The sequence below is a fragment of the Netta rufina genome (assembly GCF_964035555.1).
Source record: "Netta rufina genome assembly, chromosome: 13".
Taxonomy (NCBI): domain Eukaryota; kingdom Metazoa; phylum Chordata; class Aves; order Anseriformes; family Anatidae; genus Netta; species Netta rufina.
The window spans coordinates 13478230-13499391 of NC_140136.1; the positions used below are offsets into that span (position 1 = coordinate 13478230).

The window sequence follows — 21162 nt, forward strand, 5'->3', positions numbered from 1 at the left end:
AAAACCACTCCTCTGGCCAAAAAGGTGAGCAAGCAGCTCTGCTTACACCTATCTCAAAAAAATCTCAGAGAAAATACTTATTCTTTTAATTCCTGCCCATTGTGGACCACGAACGAGGTTTTCCTGCTGGGTGCAGGCCCTGCTGGCACTTGGGTGGATGTTTTTTTTCCCGGGCGGAGGTCTTGCAGCTGCTCACTTCCCCGCTGCATGAAAGCATCTTTTCTTCCCCAGTGGAAAACTCCGGGATTAAGGATTGCCTCAGGCCCTGGCGGTCCCGGCTGGCGGACATATGGGATCACAGGTATGCTTTTCAAGGAAGTTTTATTTTCATTATTTATTTATTTAAAGATGCGCCCTTGCTTTGAGGAGCTCTGTTCGTGGTATGCCAGCCTCTGAGCAGAAGGGGAAGGCGGATCGGTGCTTGGCCACGCAGCCTGTCCTGCTCCACAGTCCGTGGTCCGCAGTGCCCTCTGGGGCTGCACTGTCCCCTACCCTCCATGTTCCCTCCATCCACGTCCCCTCCATGTCCTTTACCCTCAATATCCTCAGCTATCCACATCCCCTACCCTTAATGTCCCCCATCCTTCACGTCCCCTGTCCTCCACACCCACCGCCCTGCATCCCCTCCCCTCCATTTCCCTTGCCTTCCATGTTCCCCTACCCCATGTCCCCCACCCTCCACACCCCCTTCTCTTCACATCCTCTGTCCCCAATGTCCTGTGCCCTCCACATCCCCTACCCTCCATGTCCCCTACCCTCCATATCCCTTGCCCTCCATGTCCTTGGTCCTTCATGTCCCTTACTCTCCATGTCCCTTACTCTCCACGTCCCCTGCCCTTTCTGTCCCCTGCTCTCTCTGTCTCCTGCTCTCTGTGTCCCCCCCCCCCCATCCCCTCCCTCCCAGTCCATCCCGAGGCGGGTCTCGAACCCGCGGCCTCCCCCTCCCCTCAGCGAAGGGGCGGGGCTCCCCTTGCCCCTCCCTCCCCTCCCTCCCCTCCCTCCCCTCCCTCCCCTCCCTCCCCCGGCGCGGCCTCGCCTGACGGCCGCCGCCCGGCGCTTTTTCAGCAGCCGCAAGTGAGGTGAGCGGCGGCCCCGCGGCGAGGGGGGGGTTTGGGGGAGGGGGGGGGCGGCCTTTTTCCCCCCCTCGCTCCCCTTTTTACCCCTTCGCCCCCCGCCCACCCCCGGTGCTGTGGGACCGGGCGGCTCCCCACAGCCCCGGGGGGGCGGCGAGGAAGGGGGGGAGGGTGGATTTTTGGAGGGGTGGGGGCGGTTGCTATGGTGATAGCGCTGGGGCTGAGGGGGCCCTGAGGGGGTCGGGGGGCCCTGAGGGGGCTCTGAGGGGGTCTCCGCCTTTCTCTCACCCCCCTTTTTCCCTTCCTCGCCTCCCCGCAGGGGTCCGGCGCCGCCGCTGCCCGTGAGCCGGGGCCTCCGCGCCAATGCTGGACCTGGAGGTGGTGCCCGAGCGCTCCCTGGGCAACGAGCAATGGGAGTTCACCCTCGGTAAGTGCCCCCCGGCCGCCTCAGGGGGCTTTACACCCCCCCCTCAGTCCGTCCCCGGCTCAGAGCAGCACCTCACGTTTCTCTCTTGGCTGAGCTGACCCCCTGAGCTGCTGTGGGGCGCCTCTCCAGCTCCACACGCCGCCCCCTGCTTTGTTTACCAGCTGCCAGGCTTTCCTCCAGCCTTTCGCCTTCTTTTGTCTTGCTCTGCTAAGACCAGGCTAACCCTGGCCCCAAAAAGAAGGCAGGGATGTGCTGGCTGTGGGCTGGTGTCGCCTGCCAGGTGATAGCAGCACTGTGGGAATGCTCAGCCCGAGTGCTGTGCCTCTCTCCAGACCCTAAACAGGAGCCCCGGGTTTCACAGTTCCTTTGTGTCGTTGCTGGGTTGCGACATCGGAGCGGGGAAGGCAAACTTTTGAGAGGCTTTCTCAGGGTTAGATAATAGGTGCTTGCCCTTCCGGCAGCTCTCATTTCTCATCTGGGAGGCTCTTGCCCACCAGCCGATCCTCCCTGTGCTGCAATGAGGAGGGAGAATTTCCCCCAGCCGATACAAATTTGGCTGGTGCTAGCCCAGGGCGCTTAGGCACAGAGCTGGAGCGTCCTCAGGTGACTCGTGCCTTGAGGCGAGCCGTGGCAGTCCCTGAAGTTCTCAGAAAACACCGCAGCTGTTGTGTTTTTCAAGGGCTTGTTGGAGGTGCCAGCACAGGGCTCTTTTTGTCAGAGCTCTCCGCCTTTGTTGCTGGTGTTTGTTAGTGGTAGCTGAAGTTTGGCTGAGGTAAACAGGGCTCTGCGTGTTGGCCAGAACTTGAGTTACAACACTGCTGCTGTTGTCACCTGTGACAGCAGGGGGACAGGCTTAAAAGAGCAGCACGCAGCTTCCATGAACTTCGGTTACACCAAGGGAGCGGTGCTGTGGTGTGTGGAGCTGCTGATGGGGAAGCCGTGGGACACAAAGGGCCGTTTGTGCCTCTGCGGGCTCAGAGCGTGGTGGTTAGGGAGCGTTAGAATGGCTTTGGGGGCTAATTATAGCAGTACCTCGGTCCCACCCTTCTGAAACCTCGTTGATCTCCTCATACCGCTGACGTGTTCCCGTGTTCTTGCTGCTCTGCATGACCTTCTGTGATCCCTTAGTGTCTGTGTTACCTGAAAATAAATGTGATCTCAAATTATATCCCCTGGCAGTGCTTGTAAAGATATGCTGCTGACTCCTCCTCCCCGGTTCTCCTTTTTCTTTTTATAAATAAGATTTGTTTTCATTTTCCCAAGCGCCCCCAAAGAAGCCCGTTAACACAATCCCATGGCTAAAATTACATGCTGTGTCTCCGTCTGTGTGTACACACGCATAGATGTGAGAGGGAGGAAACCCGGCTGTAATTCTTGGAGTAAACATAGCCACCACGTGATGCGTCTCATATATAATTAGCACGACCTGCTGGTGCGGAGCAGGAGGCTGACTAGGCATTGAGACACTTAACTTTGTCCTGCTCGAGCACTCCTGTCCTAGAGCTGTCTCTGATACCTCTGGCCGGGCTGTGGGAGCGGTACCAGGGCTGGAAGGGTTCGTGTAAAGGGGCTTCTTGCTGCTCCTTCCACTCAGGGCTGGTTCAGAGCCGCTCTTTGCAGTGCTCACAGCAGCCCTCCTGACCTGCCGCTGCCTCTGGCTTCCCCTCCTGTACCCACAGTGGAGATGACAGAGGGGAAATGCCAGGAAAATTTTCTACGTGAGTTTTTGGATGCTGTTTCTGGCTCCAGCGTTGACTCACTGTGTGAGCAGAGTGCTAAAAAATCTGAGCGAGGCTGAGTTTTGTGTTCAGTTGGGTACCTGGGTCACTGCTCCTCTCAGGCCACATTCCTGCCTTTTTAAGAGAGAACAATTACTGATTTTGCAGTGCCTGTAGCTGTGTTATTACTGTTAGACACTTATAATTTCTCAGGCCCACTTCTATTTCTCTTGCTTTTTAGACTTTCTTTGCCTACAAAGATTCACTTCCCTTTGTTTAGGGATTCTGACTTGCTGACTTGTGCATTTTCTGGTGTCTTTTTACCATTTGTGTTTGCTCCTCCACTCCCTGCCCCTTCAAGCCCCAGCATCAGAGGGCTGCTCACTTTCAAGCCGTGTTGTTGGCCAGCAGCGTACCCGCGAGGTATCTGTATCTTGTGTCCCCCCCTGGCCTTAAGAGAAGGGGAAAGTCTGTGCCAGGAGAGTCCTAGTGCTGAGCTTTGTGCACTTTATTTGCCAGGGCTCGCTTTGGTCGCCCATCCGATGCGCTGGAAGCCCTGCGAGCTTCCCAGTTCCATGCTGGTGAGCGGGGGGGGAAAAAGGATTCTTTGTTTTCCTCTCTGACTGCAATGGCTGCAGGCTGGGGAGGAAAAGGGGTGTTTGCGTGTCTGTGTGTGAGAAGGGTGGAGAAAAACAGTCTAGTTTCTTCGCTCCCTCCTTGGCTCTCTGCGAAGGGAGGGTACTGGCTCCTCCGTGTGCAGTTCAGGTTCTGGGACTGCTCCCAGAGAACTTCAATTCCTGTTTGTAGCTTTGCTCGACGGTTGCATGGCAAAACCCGCTCGCTTCCCAGTCAGCGAAAAGTGCCTGAAATCAGCCCTTGTCCGTTTGCTTCCAGCGTGAGAAAGCTGTGAGTAAGAGTCACATGAGCTATCTGTTTGCACACTCACGGCCCCAGGATTGCATCAGTTTACACCGGGCTCCAAACCCCACTCCAGTTTGTGTTTGCTGCTTCTCCCCGCGTGTTTTACTGACACCTTACCAACCACTGGCACTTGCTGTCAGTGTCCAGGTTCCTTCAGCTCACTCGCTGGCTTTGCTGAGCCTTGGGCATCTCTTTCAGGAGGTTTAATGATCATTCCCTGCGTGTCTCCCAGAAACCTGGACTTTGAAAACAGCCTTTATGCTTTTTGGGGGATTATAGCTTCTGCTGGGTTAAGAGATGGGTGACTCTTGCAGCAGCAGCTTTGATCCTAGCTTCTTGCTGTCCCTTCTGTTCCTGTGCCATTCTGAAAATATTATCTACTACATAACTCTCTTCTCCAAACACACTCCAAGGTTCAGCTGCCTAGGCTACAAGGCGACTGCTATTTCCTGGATAATAGGAAACAGTGCTGCTTTGTTGTGTCCCTCTGTGCATTTAAATTTTGTTGCCAGTATTAAAATAATCAGTGTTCTTCTTCAATTTGTCATTTTCTGGTGTAAAACTTCCAATCACAAAATTGCTTTTCATGTTAGCCCACGCTCTTGGAAAAAACTTGTACCAAAACCATTTCTATGTGGTATTTACAAACCCAACCATGGTAGTTCTCATCTATAAAACAGTTTTGCCCAAATTAGATTTTGGAATTGCAGAAAAGCTGCAGTGTACGAGCAACAGGCATGTAACTTAGTGCTACACAGGAAAAAAAAAATGTCCTGGTATTATGCTGGTGTTGCATTAAAGCAGTACCTGCGGTGATCTAGGGGTGCGTAATTTATATTTGAAGAGTTTTCTTCTTTTGGTAGATAGTGGCTAGGAAGTACTCTGTAACACCATGCACAGGCTGCTTGAAGGATGTAGCTGGTATCTCTGAATCGAAATTCCCGAGCTGTTACCTAAATAAAAGTGCAGGTCCCGTGGTCAGTTTTCCTATCTGAGGCAATTTTCTTCAAGCTTAAGAACCAGAAGTAGAGAAGAAAGGGCCAAGTAGTGTGAATAAAGTGTCAGATAACTAAATCACAATTGACTTGCAGCAATTAGGAAGGAATAAAACCTCAGAATGATGAGCTCATGCTCAAATGTGGCATTTATAACGAGAATCCTGGGACCCGATGGCGTTTCGTTTGGAAGGACAGCCAAGGTTTGAAGCGCGGTGCAGGGGGAGGTGGCACTGTGCAGAGCCGCCATGCCTGCTGCAGGTTCAGCTGTCCTGGTGCACTTCCAAAATTTATTGCTGGAGTGAGGGACGCTGTAAAAATAGCCCTGGAAATGGTGTCGGTGTGAATGGTGACACTGGTTACCGCAGCTGAACCAGGTGTAGTGTGTTTAACTTCCTTTTCTTTGTCAAATCTGCTGCCCGCTTTGTTAGGAAATGGTGCGTGTTGAAGGAACTGCAAACTGAGGAGTTGAAGTTCCTTCCTCAGCACTCCTCTGGCTGTACCACCAGCTACGAATATTCTGGTGTTTTCTTCTTCCATGGCTCAATTTTCTTTCAGTGTTTTCAGTCCTCCTCATGCAGCTACTCGATAGCTTATCAAGCTGACTGGAGGATGTGCGCTAAAACGAAGCCCAGAGCCTGCAGGCTGCTCCCAAGATGACCTGTCAGCTCTTGTGGAGCTCACTCCAGGCTGCTGTGTCACTCACGGGACTGTCAAAGCTGAGAATTTTGCACATGGCTTGTAGAAAGATAGGTGCTCTCGTCCACCTAACCTTTGCTGTTTAATTTTGTGGGTAGAGGTACTCTTCTTTCTTTTGTGCATGACAAGCTGGTGGGTAAATACTGACTTTTCTGTTCCAGAAAACAGGTTTGTGCCGATACCGTGAGTCAGGTAGGCTTGTTTGTATATTGCATACCTGGGTGTTGTAATGTACTGTTTGCTGACAATGACTTCTTATCTCATCTGCAACCTTTCTGTCCAAAAATGCTGTTACCCCGTGTCTGAGCTGGAGAAATCCTCTGTTTTTACTTACAGGAATGCCCTTGGCTCAGGCTGTAGCAATTCTTCAGAAACACTGTCGCATTATCAAGAATGTCCAGGTTCTCTACAGTGAGCAGGTGAGTAGTGAGTGGGCTGCCCGCATCTCTTAACCTCCTTGTGCCGCAGAATTAGGGTGTAATGGGGCAAACTGATACTGTGTCACATCAATGTGCATATTCCATGCATTGCTGAGCTGTTCAATCTTATAACAGCTTCACATCAAGCTCAATCTCAACACACTGCCAAGATTTAAGAGATGCCACTCTTGTAGATGTGGTGGTGGAGCAGTATTGGTTTTACTTCATAAAAGGAAATGTTCTGCTGGATAATCCTAGTCTTTTTTTCCATTGTCATCTTGTGTGGCAGCACTTTAAAGTACCCAACCATTCATTACTTTTAACTCTCCTGTTTGGTTTGGGGGTGATGAAGCCGCTGAAAATGCCTCCATGCTTCTCTGGATCTGCAGTTCTGTCTGCAGAAAGGGAATGTGGTCATTTACACCAGCTAGATGTTTTAATTGTTGTCCATAATTGAAGAGTCATTAGTTCCTAATATGCTTGACTTCCATCAAAAAGGGGGTTGGAGGTGAAACCGTTCTGCTAGACAGAAAAAAGTTTTTTATGCCCACCTCTGCTTTGAAGAAGATGTGAGGGGAGAGGAGACGGGGGCTGCAGAGGTCTGTGGCTCTCCAGATGTGCGTTGTGTGAAATGTGTGTTAATCAGGAGACTTTATGCATGTGCTGTAGATCTCTGCATCAGAGAAAAGGGAAAGGCTGCCAACAGTTCCTTTTATATCGGGAGTACTGATGGAGGCCTCGTGCATTTGCAGCGAGCACTGAATGACTAAGGAGCAAGCTCAGCTCTGGTGGTTTGCTGCTGGATACATATCTGATGTAATTAGATGAGTTATCCTTTTTTGTTTCAGATTATGCAGATTTCTGGCTTTCATGCTGACAGAATATTTACTTTGCACATTGAAAACTTAGCTCCTTGTATATAAGGCATGGGGGCATCCATTTGGCAGCAAATGCATTCCTTTTTTTTTTTTGTATACTCTGAAGGTTTTTTAGCTTCTCTTCCTACAGTGCATTCCACGATTATTTTGAGGTTTATTTAGCTAAATGATGAAATTCCCTTTCCTCTCAGTTCTGTAGAATCAGATTAGCAGCCCTGTGCTAGAAAGCGTGGTGTGCTTGCATGTCTCGTAGGTCTTTTATGTCCAAAAGCTGTGTTGTGCTTGACCACATATACTGAATTTTCACTGTATCTGCAGGGATTTTTTATAGGTTTTGCTCCCCAAACTGTAATAGTTTTTCAATATCCGTATATTTTTTGGAGTCTGTGCCTGATATTGGTACATTTTTTTTTCCACCTGCCACTCCAGGCGTGCAGCTGAGTGGCCATCCCCTTGCCCTTGTGCAGGACATCGTGTACTTCTTCTGCAGCTGGGCACCGAGACCTGCTGGGGCAGTGCTTAGGAGGTTCAGAGCTTTAAACAAGCTTCACCTAGCACAGCTTTTATCTGCCTAAGCTATACCTGAGCAGCCTTCATCTCTTTCCTCTCTGAAATAATGTCTTTGAGCGCAGTGATCAAATGTTTCTTCAAGTTGTGGCATCTAGTTGCTGATCCTGGAACTCCAGCATCAAGTATTTCCTTTCAAAAATTTATTGACAATTAAATGCAATTAGATCTGCCCACAGCTCTCCTTTTAACTTGACACAAATGGGATGCCCAAACGGTGCCAAAAACATCTCGATGAACACTTTCCTGTGACTAAAGGATTTTAACTCCTTTTTGCTCGGGTTAAGTAGGGTGCTTACATGTCTTTTCCTCCATCTCCTCCTCTGGGTTTGTGTCGGAGGGGTTGCGTAGTGACGAGGGTTTTTCCTGCAGCTTTTTGTGCGTTAGGAGTGTGACTGCATGTTTGAACTTCTTCCTCTAGGAAGGTCTTTCCCATTGTTTCCTAACATCTCCCTTTGTACCTGAGGATCTGTTTTGCACATCAAAAGTCACATGAACTACATTTGTGCCCTTGAAACTTCTCTTTTGTTAAGAAAGAAGATATGTAGAATAGAAGCTATCGTCTAAAATAATTATCGAGCTCTTCCTCGGATGTATTTTTTTCTCTCATCCACTCTAAAATACTTGCAATGCTCTTATTAGTTTTGGAATAACCTTATAAAAAATATGCTTAGGAACCAGTGAGATACACAGAGTACATCCAATATCAGAAAAGCCATGTTGGTTTATTTTAAATGTAATCCTGCACTTGTTTTGTTTGTTGCTATAGCTGTAGCCTTTCTAAATTAGTTTTATGAGGGATTTAAAAAAAAAATGGTCAAGATCAACATTAGACCTTCTTTCTCAGGCTCATGGCTATATGAAGCTGTGCTGCTTCAATTCTAGGCTGTATCATAAACAGGTTTGCCAGCAGTAGTGAAATATCGGTGCCACTTTGCAAGGGAACCGAAGCTGCATCAGGGAAAGCTGCTGGAGTGGCCAAGCGGAATGGGAAATCCACACCGCATGCGATTGGAAGATCTCTGACTCCTTTATATCTAGGAACAAGACATCTAGCATCTGGTTGCTTAAATAGACAATTTGGGAAGGGATGGAGAGGCACATGAGAATTCACGAAAAGTATCCAGGTTAGGTGACAGTGCTGACATGAGATCGAAGAGAAAATTTGGGATAAAAATGAGAATTCTGGCAGTCAAAACACAGGCCTCCTCCCAGAAGAGCAAAGGAGGGGAGTAGCAGCTTTAAGATAGCTTATGCTTAATTCATAAAAAGGGCTGTGCCATGTGGCTGCTCACACTAGAACCCCGAACGTGCCCAGAATGTCCTGTTCTAGTTTGTTTTTCTGCTAAATAATCGCTTGGTGCAGTTCTGGGGCAGGAGTGCTGTCACCTGCCTGTCACTCAGCTTCTTTCCTCCTCCTCAGAGACAGTTGCGGAGGGCAGAGCTTCTTGAAGCAGGTGTTTTAGATGGTAGACGATCAGATAGCTAAACGGGGGCCAACTGACTGTGTGTGCATGGCTTGGACCAGCCCAGGAGCGAGCAGCTTCCAGAGCTTCGCAGCAGACGGAGGTGGCGCGGAGCCTATCCAGACACCGTGAAGCCAGTGGAATGTCTCCTATTGACTCCAGCAGACTGCAAATTAAGTCTTGAGTTATTATGATTCACAGTAACTAAGGAAACCGAAATTCACAACATCAGAGTCTGAAGCCTTCCTTTTCAGGCCTGAAAAAGACTGTGACACTCCTGGTTTTTGAAGTGGAGAGCCCTCTCACCGTCGTTCTGTCGAGTATTTTCATGGTTCTGACGCGAGGCTTTGTGAGACGGGCTGTGATTTTGTGTGCCCGGGCTGCAGCGGCCTGTCCCTGCGTGTTGTCTCTGTGTGATGCTAAACTTGGAATGTTAACTTCCAAGTTTTTATTTTTTCCCCAACTTAAAATAATGGGCAGCTGCCCTTTTGGGAGCTCTTGCAAGGTGCAGATCCTATTTCTTGTTGTAAGACAACTGAAGGGATTAAGAGGTTTGGCCAAATGTATTTGTGTTATGCTTATTCATTGAACAGTTGTTTTCTGAGGCAATTAATGCAATGATGTGTATCTCAACAAAGAAGCCTTGAAATGTAAAGCCTAACAACTTTTTTTTTGTTTTACAGTCACCTCTTAGCCATGACCTCATCCTTAACCTGACTCAGGATGGAATCAAACTGCTGTTTGATGCTTTCAATCAGAGACTTAAGGTAATAAAGCATCCTTCCTGTAAAGAAAGCAGTGCAGGACAAAAACCCTAGGATATATTGACACTTAAAATAGTGTAAATAAGTATGTGGGCCTTTTACACTTCTAATGCGCCATATTTAGTGCTGTTGTGTGATAATGAACTGCATTTTTTGGTTTGTGGGTTAAACCTTGGTTTATAGGATTAAGACAACATTCTACTAGGGAGTGTAAGAAGACAACAGCCCAGTGGGATCTCACTTGTCCATCAGGTCTCAAGTTGCAGCAAAAGCCAGGAAAGGCAAGGGCCATTACTGTAGTTAAGCCTGAGATTTGAAATCAGATCATTAGTTAATGCAAACCAGATAGTGTGTTTATTTTTTTCCAAGTTGTTCCTTTATTTGTGCTGCCATTTTGTTTTTCAGAGTAAACTCCTTCCTATTCTTAGTTTTCAGTTGTTACATGCACAGAATGATTGTGTGGCTGTGAGTGACTCGCTTCCCTCAGCAGGCCAAATTCTGGCCTGTTGTGAGCAGCCTCCTGTACTGGCTTCAGTTTGTTCTGGGTTATTTTTTATCTCTGTGATCAGAGTCCTCAGCCCAGCAATTCTACATTGGTGCTTTTAGGTGTTGCTGTGCCCCTCTAGGATGCTCTGTGTAGTTAAGATGCAAAGTAAAGGGCAGGCTGGTTGCTAACCTCCCATGGCATTTATGTTCTCCAAAAATCTGTTTTGAAAATGATGTAAAATGAGTTGCTGTGAGCCTTCAGAGCCGAAATCAGTAGGAAATTTTAAAAAGCTTTCCTAACTGCAGCATTTAAAAAGTGACTTCTTAGCAGGATGGTCAAAAATTCAGATTTTTGGCAAACGACCAGCTGCGTTGAGCAGGGTTCCCACGTGGTGTGCTTAACCTGCTCCGTGCCCAGGGACAGATGGGGGTAATTGTGTGAGAGTGCAGCGCTCTCACTGCCAAGCTATTTGGCATTTGAAAGCAGAAATGTGCCACTAAATGTACAGCTGAAAAAATCAACGCTTACCCTTTAGGAATATGATGCTCACATCCATAGTGCCCAGCTTTGGAACGGCATTAGGTGGAGCTCTGTTCCCTTTCCACACACCTCCAGTAAAACCAGCAGCAGGACATCACTCTCCAAACTGTCAGTCTGGTGCTTCTCCATCGCAAAAAGCTCTGGTGGGATGCAGCAGTGTGCCAGATTTCAGTTTGTATTTGCCTTACAGAAGTTTGTTTGTAAATTCATTCCTGTAATAGCATGATTTTCATTTTTGTTAGGGTTGGAATTTCCAGTTTGCTTATTTGAATTCACAGTTTTTAAGATATCTTACAGATTCTTTGTCAGATAGATCTTTGTCAGTGTAAGCTACACTTGTAGGAAATATTTCCAAAATAATGAGGAGTCTGAACTCAAAACTGATTGACTTCAAGTGCCTTGCTCCCTTCTGTTTATTTAAATATCACTATCCTGTGATGTTTTCAGATAAAGATAGTGTATGCCATGACTCTTCATTGCCAAGAGATTTTTGAGGGGCTGGCTTTGGTGTCACTTCAACACCCAGCGTTCTAGGAAACATGCAAGAGGTTTTCGTCTTGTCTTTTTCCCCATCGTGTAGTTGCTTAGTGGTCTGGTGCTATCTGTCTGTTTTGTGTTTATCTATGGAGAGTAAAGCTGTGTGAATCCTTACAGAGCTATGAACGCTGCTTGTGGAACTGGCCTGGAAGCTTTGTAGAAGAAAAGCTGCAGGATCACCTCAGAAGTGAGCTTGTTTAAGAGTGGTGTAGGTGTAGAATAAGTGCTGCCTATTTCTGAGATGGCAGACTGCTCTCGGTGTTGCTCAGCAGCAGCAAAACTGGAAAAATCAGGAGGCTTTTTTTCTTCCTTTGCTCTGTGTTGTTTTGTTTTAAATACAGCCTTGCTGCTGGATTTGGTTGTGAGAGGTTGAAATAAGCTTCTAAAACGGAAAGCTTTGACAGACACAAAGAATTTGGTGGTAAAGGAGTGGAGCCAGTGTTCCTCAAAAGCTCCCTCTCTTCCTTCAGGGAGTGTTGGAAGGTCTGTGCATTGTCTCTGCTCACCTTCAGGAGCCAAAGGAGGTGTTACTACAGGAGTTGTGAGCTATCATGAAAGAGTAAATCCTGGATCAGGTTCTGAAGGCATTCTTCTACTGTGAATGTCAACAGCATCTCCTGCTCAGGCTCCTTTTCAGGGGGAGAAAAACCTTGGTTATAGAACGTTGTCCCTTTGCTGGTTGGCAGACACCTGGATGTCTCTAGGAGTCTTATCAGAAATAATTCACAAGCAGTGAGTGTGACAATACCAGCCTGGACTCGGCTAAGACAACTGCCTTATGGTTCCGTAGAAACTCTGTCACTGAACAGTCCTTGGTCTTCCCAAGGTTTGTTCCTCTGCACACGGAAAGAATCACGTTAATCCTCCTGCCAGAACAGCTTCTGGTGCTTAAAAACTAACTCTAGTGCTGTGGCCTGTTGTGGTGTTTCTTCAATCCGTGTGCCTTTCATGGCTTTTCCAAGCTCTTCTGACTATATTTACGTTTTGCTGAGTTTTGCTTGTTTCTTCCTTTGCGGTTAGCAAAAAGAAATGTTGACACAAAAAGATCTTCTGTCTGAATTGGGGAAAGAGGCTGATGGCAAATTGGTGCCTGCTGGCTGCTGTCAGTGCTTTCATCTCGGGGAGGGGGGACTTTGAGCAATGTACTAGGTCCTAATCGGCTGTTCTCTCATTGCTGTTTGACTTGTGTTCCACCGTGGCAGCGTGGTTCAGCTGAACTTCTGGGGAGTGCCCGGTGGCCTCCAATAGCTTCTGCAAAGCTCGGTCTGTCTGTGGGGTGGTTTTCTCTATTTCCAGAAGCCTTTTCTAGTGGCAGGGGGAAAAAATGAGTAAAATCATGCCTAGTTTTTCAAAAAAAGCAGTCTGTTTTTAACAAACTGCACAGTAAAGGGCATCTGGATGTGTCAAACTGCATTTGACTTGAAATACTGGATAACCTTTTTTTTCCAAGAAGCATAATTCAAAGTGTATTTATTAAGAAGAAAAATTAGCTTTAAGTTGGCTTTGCCAGAGTGTTGATATTACTCGCCTCGTGCTTTACTTGTTGCTTGTATCCTGCAACATGTGGGCTTGCCGAGCAAGCTAGAAATGCTTCAGAGAACTCTTCCAATTGTTGAGTGAACAGCATACCACTAAATGTGGATTTTTGTTGTTTATTTTTATTCAGTGGTTTGGGCGTTGCGAATAGTATATATATATATATATTTTTTTTTTTTTCCCTTGGGGGTGACGGGGGTATTTGCCAGGCATCTCCCAGAACCAAGACTTCCTTCCTAGCTGGTGATATTTTTAGCCCTGCTTGGTAGCAAGCTCCCTGGGGAGTTCTGCTTCATGTCCAGCTGAAGAGTGCATCCTTCCAAAGCAATGAAAATCTCTCTACCTTTTCTTTACAGCAATTATGAAGTGCTCCACCTCTTCTCCTGTTCTTGCTGACACAGGAACACAGATGTAGGGTGGAAGGAGCTTGTGCTTGACGGTGATTACTCACTGAAAATCATCTGCCTAAAGCCCAGTCTAGCCTCAGGACTCAGTAACAGTCACATAAAAATCCCGTGAAATCAATCTCAGATGCAAGTTAGCACTAATGTATTCAGCACCTAAGATCCATACCTACTATTGACATCCCTGGTACTGTCTCCAGGGGAGCACTCTGGCATATTCAATAGAGTGTAAAATATTTAGTAAAGATTAGAAGTAGGTATTGTCTTTGGTTGCTTGTGGATTGCTCTCTGGATTTTTTTTTGCGATGCTTGGGGAGATAGCTGGGTATTTCTTTGCCTAGTGCTGAAATGGAATGTGACCATTTGGCTTTGCTGGGTTCATTGTCCTCTAAAGAAAAGGAGTGGGAAAGTTGAAGCAGTGTGCTCAGCACTAGCACTTACCTGGTACAGGTATTCTTTGGGGTGCTAAGAATAACCCAAAGAATGGCCTACTGCTTGGAATTTCTTATAGAATCCCTGAATTTGAGGATCCCCCTAATTCACTCACCTCTGATCTTGCATAAGAGAAATCTGTGCAGAAATCAAGATGCTGCTATGCTAGTGAAAAAAATGGCTGTCTGTGAATCAACACTGATCTGCCCAGGGTCCAGACAGACTGCACTGAGCCTGTAGTTGTTCTTCAGGGCTTGTGTCAGATGTGCAGTTGCTAAATCAGGTTTTGGAGGCTTGTGTCTGTCAATGTGATTGATCCTAGCAGAGTTTTTAGCCAATCTTGCCTATTTGCCCCGTTACAATTTGCAAACACGGTAACGTTTCTGTTTCCTGTTTCAGGTGATTGAAGTTTATGACTTGACTAAGGTGAAGTTAAAATACTGGTAAGCGATTTAAAACTTCCTGTGATCTATTTTTAATTACAGTGACTAGTTTCCCTCCTTTTCTCATCCTAAATTTTTGTCAATCACTCTTGTTAGGAAAACAAAGTAACTGTCAAAGTGTAGATAACCAAGTGCTGTGTTTGAGAAAGTTAAATTACCAGCTTACTCTTTTCATTCAGTCTTGGAGCCTTCCTCCCATTTAAACATGGTGTTACCATTAGTCAATGCGTAGAGCATCCATTTTATACTCTTAAGACAGTTTTGTTTTGTTTTCTTTTTCAGTGGTGTCCATTTTAACTCTCAGGCAATTGCTCCAACCATAGAACAAATTGATCAGTCATTTGGAGCAACACATCCAGGAGGTAAGCCAAAACATTTCTGAGAATGAGAAGTACACCTGCATCAACAGACCTCCTCCTATAAAGTCTTGCCTGTAAGTCTGCCTGGAGAAATGTGTGGAGACTTCAGCTGCCAGAAGACTTGAAGCTGTGTTCCAGAGCAGTCACATTCTTATCGTATAAAATGAGTCACAATTCAACATACAATGTATTTAAGTGGAATGGTGAGGCAGAGAGTCATTGGCACACAAGGCTGCTCTCAGATACCGCTAATGATTTCTCTTGAACTGCCAGTATCAGAAAATTCAGAGCTGTTTTTGCACATTATGTGTGGTCTGCTCTCCAGTGGCCTTAGGGATTTAGAATACCATGAACATACAGACACGTGAGCTGATCTCCATGCAGAGCTGGCCAGGACTGCTTGCTCAGGCTCTGTGCTCTGAGAACGTGGTGATATTCCTGCTAGGCTGGGATCAAGTCTGAGCCTGTGTGTAACTGGTTTGTGTCTCCCTGCACATCTTTCCTGTTACTGGGAGCACTGGGGAGTTCTGCGGCCAGCCTAGGTGCAGCGTGACCAGAATGAGGACAAGTTTGGTTAACCTGACTTGAACATACAGTGGCTCTTGCGGAGATATTTGGCTTTTTGCCACCTCTGTAGCAGGAAAAGTGCTTTCTTTAAGCTCCCTGTTCACATGTGAAAATTGAGTTTGTTTCAGGGCTTTGTTTGGTGATGAAAATAAACGGTGAAACTCTGAAGAAGAGGATATTTGCAGTTAAACTGCTTGGGATCCTTCAAGAAATGGAGTCAAACTGGCGTGACAAGAAAGATTAACTCCATATAGTTGAGATACCCTTTTTAGAGCATTTTTTCCTATTTTTAGCTGAACTGGGTCCATCTGCAGTAGCTGATGTGACCCCAAATAGTCTGGCATTCCTTCTGAGTGATGGCAGCTGCATAGCCAGCCTGTGCCTGTACTCTGTAGGCAGTTCTTGCACATCACAGAACAGGGTTTAATAACTGTGGAGAGTCATGTGGCTCAAGTAATATCACTGCATAAAAGCCTGCAGTAGTAGTTGAATATCAAATTGAGATAAATGAAGTTTGGAAGATGGCAGGGCATAATACTCCAAGGACCAGAGTCAGCCTTTTTGAATTTCACTTCAGTTGTGATCTTAGTGTTTCCTCTTGGGCAGAAACTCAGAGCTACTGTCAGCTATTATGGAGACAGCGTGTATGAGAACTTAGGTGGAGTTGAGGCAGGGTAAAAGCAGCTCCTTTTCTTTGTCAGAGAACAAATTAAAATCATAATCTGGCAATGATTCATTTGCAAATATTTAGAGGAGAAAGCGCTTGCAAAATTGTGATATTAAGAATTAAAAAAACAAACACACAGCTTTCCCCAGCTGTAAGCATTGTTTATGATAGGACTAATACATTTTATTACTGCATTAAAATAGTATATAAGCACTTAAACATGTAGTCTGGCATCATGTGTCCTACATTAGAGTTTGTCAGATCTTGTACACCTGTCGTATTCAATTAAAAGTACTTTATCAGATGGTGCTCTTCATCTGGCCATATGTAGCTATATGTGTAGCTATGTGGCCATATGTGTTTGAGCTGTTGGCCTCAAGTACCATTTCACTAGTGCAAAGGCTTATTCTATGTCTCTCTGGAAATTCAGTATTTTATTAACAACCTACTTAGCTGGAGTAAGCATTCTGGCAATGAACAGTGTTTGAACTGTATCATGTACAATGAATTTCTGGTAATTTTTTTCCTCTGTTTTCTAAAACATAAAAAGAGAAGCAAAACAAAACAAACAATAGTTTTCAGCATGTGGAAAAGATGATGGTTGTTTTGATGCCCCAAAAAAACTAGAGTTGGTTTGGGGAGAAAGGTGGGAAGAGAAACTTAGCCCCATCTTAATGTGACGCAAATACAAAACGTCAGTCTTTATGGCATAGCCATCTCTCTCCTCTTCTTTGTACTGTTACTCCCCTCAAATGTGTTCTTCATCCCCCTCCCCGAAAAAAAAAAAAAATTATCTTTGAAAGCATTTCACTGTTTATCTCTGTGCATTAACATCCACTAGAATTTCATAACAAAATGTCGTCTCTCACTTAAAACCCAAGTGGTTGCGGCAGAACTTTCCTGCCACAGGACACAGTGATGGTTTCAAAACACATTTCAAAAGGTTAGCAACAGTTTTGTGTTGAAACCTTTAGTGAGCAGTTTTGGTTTTGCCAAATCAGTGGTTTAAAAAAAAAAAAAAAAAGTCGTCAGAAAAATTGTAGCCGCCTTCATTACCTTTTGGATCATGTTAGTATGAAACGTTGCGGTGTCTTTGCCGTGGAGCTGATTGAAATACGAGCACTCTGGAGGTCAAGAGCTCCATCAAAGCCAAGACTTTATCCCACTTTTCCATCTTCCTTCCGTGGTCTTCTGACCTGAGCTCCTGCTGGGGAGCAGTTGCTCTTGCCAGTGGCTCTGTTGAAATCACATCCTGTTCTGCGTCCTCGTGGAGGTGGCTCCTCGCCCGAGTGCTGTTCAGCATGGGTAAGGGCTGTGGGATTGAGCTGAAGTCATGAGGAGAAAGAAAACATCCTTCCCTCCTGCTGCTGCGGCCTCGCAAGGAGCAGGAGGTCCCGATTTCCAGCTCTGTAAACCTCACAAAAACTTCAGAGGTTGCCCGGGTTCTCCTGGGGTGCCAGAAAAGCCTTGTGCTTGACACCACTGGGACTTGGCTGTGGGTTCTACCTCTGCTTTTATCGGGACTGTCTCTGATCCTCAGGCTTGCTGATAGCTGTTGTTTGTCCCATCCAGCTCCACGGAAACTTTTTCCAGCTGCTCACACTCTGCTGCTTTCCTGGAAGGCAAACTCCCTCCCCTTCGCTGCCTGGAGTGCAGCAGCAAAGCAGCGGGCCTTTTGCTTCCGTCAGCTATTTTTAGCAGAATTAGGCTGCGGGGGACCTGTGCAGTAAGTCCAAAAAACCCAACAACAACAAAAAAAAGACATAGGTAGTTGTGACATAAGGTCTTGAGGGACACATGAAAGAACGTCTTAGGGATTAAAAAGTCCCTTGCCCTTTAAACCTAAACATCAACAAACATTGCAGGGGATGGGAACCGATGTGATTTGTATAATCAGATATCACACTTGGCATGACTAGGGGAAAAACACTTCTCCAGCTGGCTGTGGGCTTTGGAAAAGATGCATCATAATTTATCACATGAGAGATTTGTGTAATTTTCCTGCAGATCAAAACATTTCCCTCTCCCCACACGTTTTGATGGGAATGACAGGCAGGGAAAATGCTCTTAACCAGCACATTTTGCAGAAAAGGCAAATGATGACTTTTGAAAGCTTAATGCCTATTGCCTAACCATTATGTTTCTATCTGGGCAGTCTGGCATCATCCAGATATCTTGTGACATGTCTCTGAAGCTGAACATTTAAAAGCCACTTTGTTTAAAAATAATAATAAAAAAGCCACAGTGGAATGAATTTTCTCTGTAAATGACGAGCTGCTGTGTTTTCTTAAATGTGAAAAAAAAAGGGGGGAAAAAAGAATAGCGAACCAATTTCCTTTGGTAAAGTGGAAGAAAGGAGCTTCTCTTGGAGTGTTTCGTTTGCTTTTTTTTTTTTTTTTTTTTTTTTTTTTTTTTTTTTTGCCTCTGTTGTTTTCAAATTGTTTTGCAAATGAACCAGCTCGTGTGTCAGAAGAGTGCTGTGTCCCTCCCAGCAGCTACCAGGGACAGGTTGAAGTTTGTGTAGCATCAGCCCCAAATCTGTTCCCAAGCTCCCAGTCCCCTGGGATCATCTCTCAGTTTTCCAGTCTCACAAGACAGTATGTCTTCTTAAAGTAAACACTGGGGTGACTTTCTTTGCTGTTTATAGATGATGTTGAGCAATTTATTGCAGTAAATTGGGACGTCTCATGATGTGATGACAGCTGGGAGCCTGTGTGTTCTAATTTATTACTGTTCTCTGTAAAAGCTGGCCTATTGGCGGGTGTTTCTGATGATGCTATTTTTAATTATCGTCATAAATGGCCTAGAACCTGTGTGTCAGAAGCACTTCCTCCCAGTGCTGTCTTACTGGGGAAGACAGCTAGCTGAACTGGGGCACGGGACCTGGAGCTCCCTGTGGGACAGGACCTGTGAGCTCGCTCTCCCCAGCACCTCGCTTCCCAGTGATGTGAAATCCTGAATTTCTCCATGCTCTGGGCACATCTGTCTGAAAGACCTCTTGGTCAGTGTTGTACAAGTGTTTTGCACCACAGCAGAGTTGTTCAGCTGCTTAAACTATTTTAGGGACGTTAAGGTATGATTAATTATGTTGCATTGTATAACTGAATTGTTAGAGACACACTAATGCCCACGGGCTTACGTAGGCAACTCTTATTTTAATGATTTTAAGGTTCATATAGCCGTGTTTCTACTGCAGCAGATTAAAAGCAAACCAGCTATTGTCCTGTGTAACTGTGTTCCTCCCACATGTTGAGATCTGGTAAATTCATTGACCTGATGAAAGCACTGTTAAATCTGAACTGGGGGATTTTTTTGTTTACTTTCGTAACTCTGCTTTTCCTTTCTTTTTCCTTTTTAGTGTATAATTCAGCTGAACAGCTCTTTCACCTCAATTTCAGAGGACTATCGTTTTCTTTTCAGTTAGACTCCTGGACTGAAACTCCGAAGTACGAGGTCAGCAATCATTCTTGGTTAATGGGTAGTCTCTTTGCCTCTGTGTGACTTGCAAAACATCACCTACAGCGTGTCTAGCCTGCGAGCAAAAGAAGCCAGTAATTCAGAAGGAATTTAACTCCTCAGTTGTACTCTTATTCATGCTGTGTGATCATTTTGAAGTTAAACGTTTTCCTTCTTTTAGCAGGAGGCATATGCTTAGAGGTTTTGCTTGCATCATGCGCGGGGACTAGCAATTCTGTTGTTGAAAGGAGCCTTCTAAAAATACGAGCACTCGCTATGCAAATACATAAATATTAAGCAATCTAAGCGAGGGCTGTTCTTTTATCAGATATTTTTGAATCTCATCAAAGTGATTATGCAACAAAACTAGGGTAGAGTTCATAAAATCTGTCTTCATCTTAAGTGTCCTTCAGTACGAGTGCTTTCAGAAAGCCATAAGCTTTATTTGTAATGCCTGTTTGTATGTTCACCAAATGTTTGGATGAGTTACTGAATGATTGAACGTGCTACTGTGCTCTCTGAAATCTTTGCAAATCGCTGTCTATAGTGGAAACAAGGTCAGGTCTTCTGTGATTTCCACCTTTGCTAATGAAAAAGTGCATATAACTTGTTCTGTATGAGTCTGGAAACACTTTGAGTTGTAGTATCTATGGTCATCAGTTTAAAAAGAATACTTGCAGTGTCGTACTAATAAAAAGGAACACTAAAAGAGTCAAAACCAAGTGGGGGAAATCAAGCAACATGGTGGCACGTAGTTTCATGTCACAGCATGGTGCTTTAGAAGTTGTTTCAGCATACCAGAGAGCAGGGAGATGTCTAGGGGAAGTTACCATTTAGCAATAGTAAAGGTCGGTTGGGTTCAGAAGTGCTAGAAGGTAAGCTGAAACCTAGTGATAAACCAAAAAGAAGGAACATCCCAACCAAGTAGAAGCCTTTCACTCAGGATTTGCAGGGGCATCTCTGGGTGAAATGGCTGAGCTGTGAAGACAGGCAGCTGTTACATCAAAGATTGGAAAAGATGTATAAAAAAGTTACAAGAATCAATTCTAGCCATTGTATCTCTGCATCTTGATGTGTTAGGTGCTTCAATTGACTAAGAAAATGATGAAGGACGGTTACAGAAAGAAAGCATGGTACAAATATACTTTGAGGGGGATGTGATGTGGTGCTTGGGGATGATTCAGTTCTTTCTACCTGTCAAAATATTGGAGGAAAATTATTTATCCAGTCATTTAAATGTGGTTAGTAAAAATGTTCACACAGTGAAAAACAAAATTCTCAAGATTAAAAACATAGAAATAGTTGGATAGAATAGTTTTGAAAACAGGATAGTATAAAACAGTCCACAGGGAAGAAGACGATGTGTAGAGCTCTTCAGAGACAACAGTTAGGGCAGGCTGAATAAAGAGTGAGATGAAATTTGCAGATGTAAAAATCTTTCAAGTTTAGAGAGGATCATGTAGGAATGCAAAACGAGTTAAAGCAGTGAAGTCTTTGCCTATGTAAAAGAAAAAATCTGGAGAAAACATTGGGGTTTTGATATAATTAGTAACAATCTGCAGGTGGGGAGATGACAGAAAGCCTGCTCACTGTTTCTGTTAAGAAATGAGCCCTGTATTTAGCAGTCAGCTACTTTAGAAAGCTGTTAGTATGTTTTGAGGTGGTTGTGTTCAGTGCAAATTCAGAGGATCGAATTCAGAACATCTCTAGATCTGATAGGTGTTGGAGATTCCCTTCTAAATACCTACAGCAGTGAAACTCATTCCTCTGGGTTATTTTTTTCTCTAGGAATAGATTTTTACATTAT

The 21162-nt window shown here is 45.3% G+C and overlaps 1 protein-coding gene across 3 annotated transcripts in view; it reads left to right on the forward strand.

Moving 5' to 3' along the window:
- Positions 1 to 1041: 1041 nt before the first annotated feature.
- Positions 1042 to 21162, forward strand: part of PHAF1 (phagophore assembly factor 1) — a 34946-nt gene continuing 14825 nt past the window's right edge. For 2 of the 3 annotated variants that reach the window (XR_014618836.1, XM_084294976.1), the window contains exons 1-6: positions 1355 to 1500; positions 6170 to 6252; positions 9847 to 9930; positions 14263 to 14306; positions 14589 to 14668; positions 19258 to 19352. Coding sequence is in view for 2 of the 3 variants with exons in the window: in XM_084294976.1 (XP_084151102.1) it covers positions 1437 to 1500; positions 6170 to 6252; positions 9847 to 9930; positions 14263 to 14306; positions 14589 to 14668; positions 19258 to 19352 (450 nt within the window). In the remaining variant the exon portion in view is untranslated. Of the gene's footprint in view, positions 1080 to 1354; positions 1501 to 6169; positions 6253 to 9846; positions 9931 to 14262; positions 14307 to 14588; positions 14669 to 19257; positions 19353 to 21162 lie in introns of those variants that run through there. The other variant, XM_084294977.1, reaches the window with a different exon arrangement.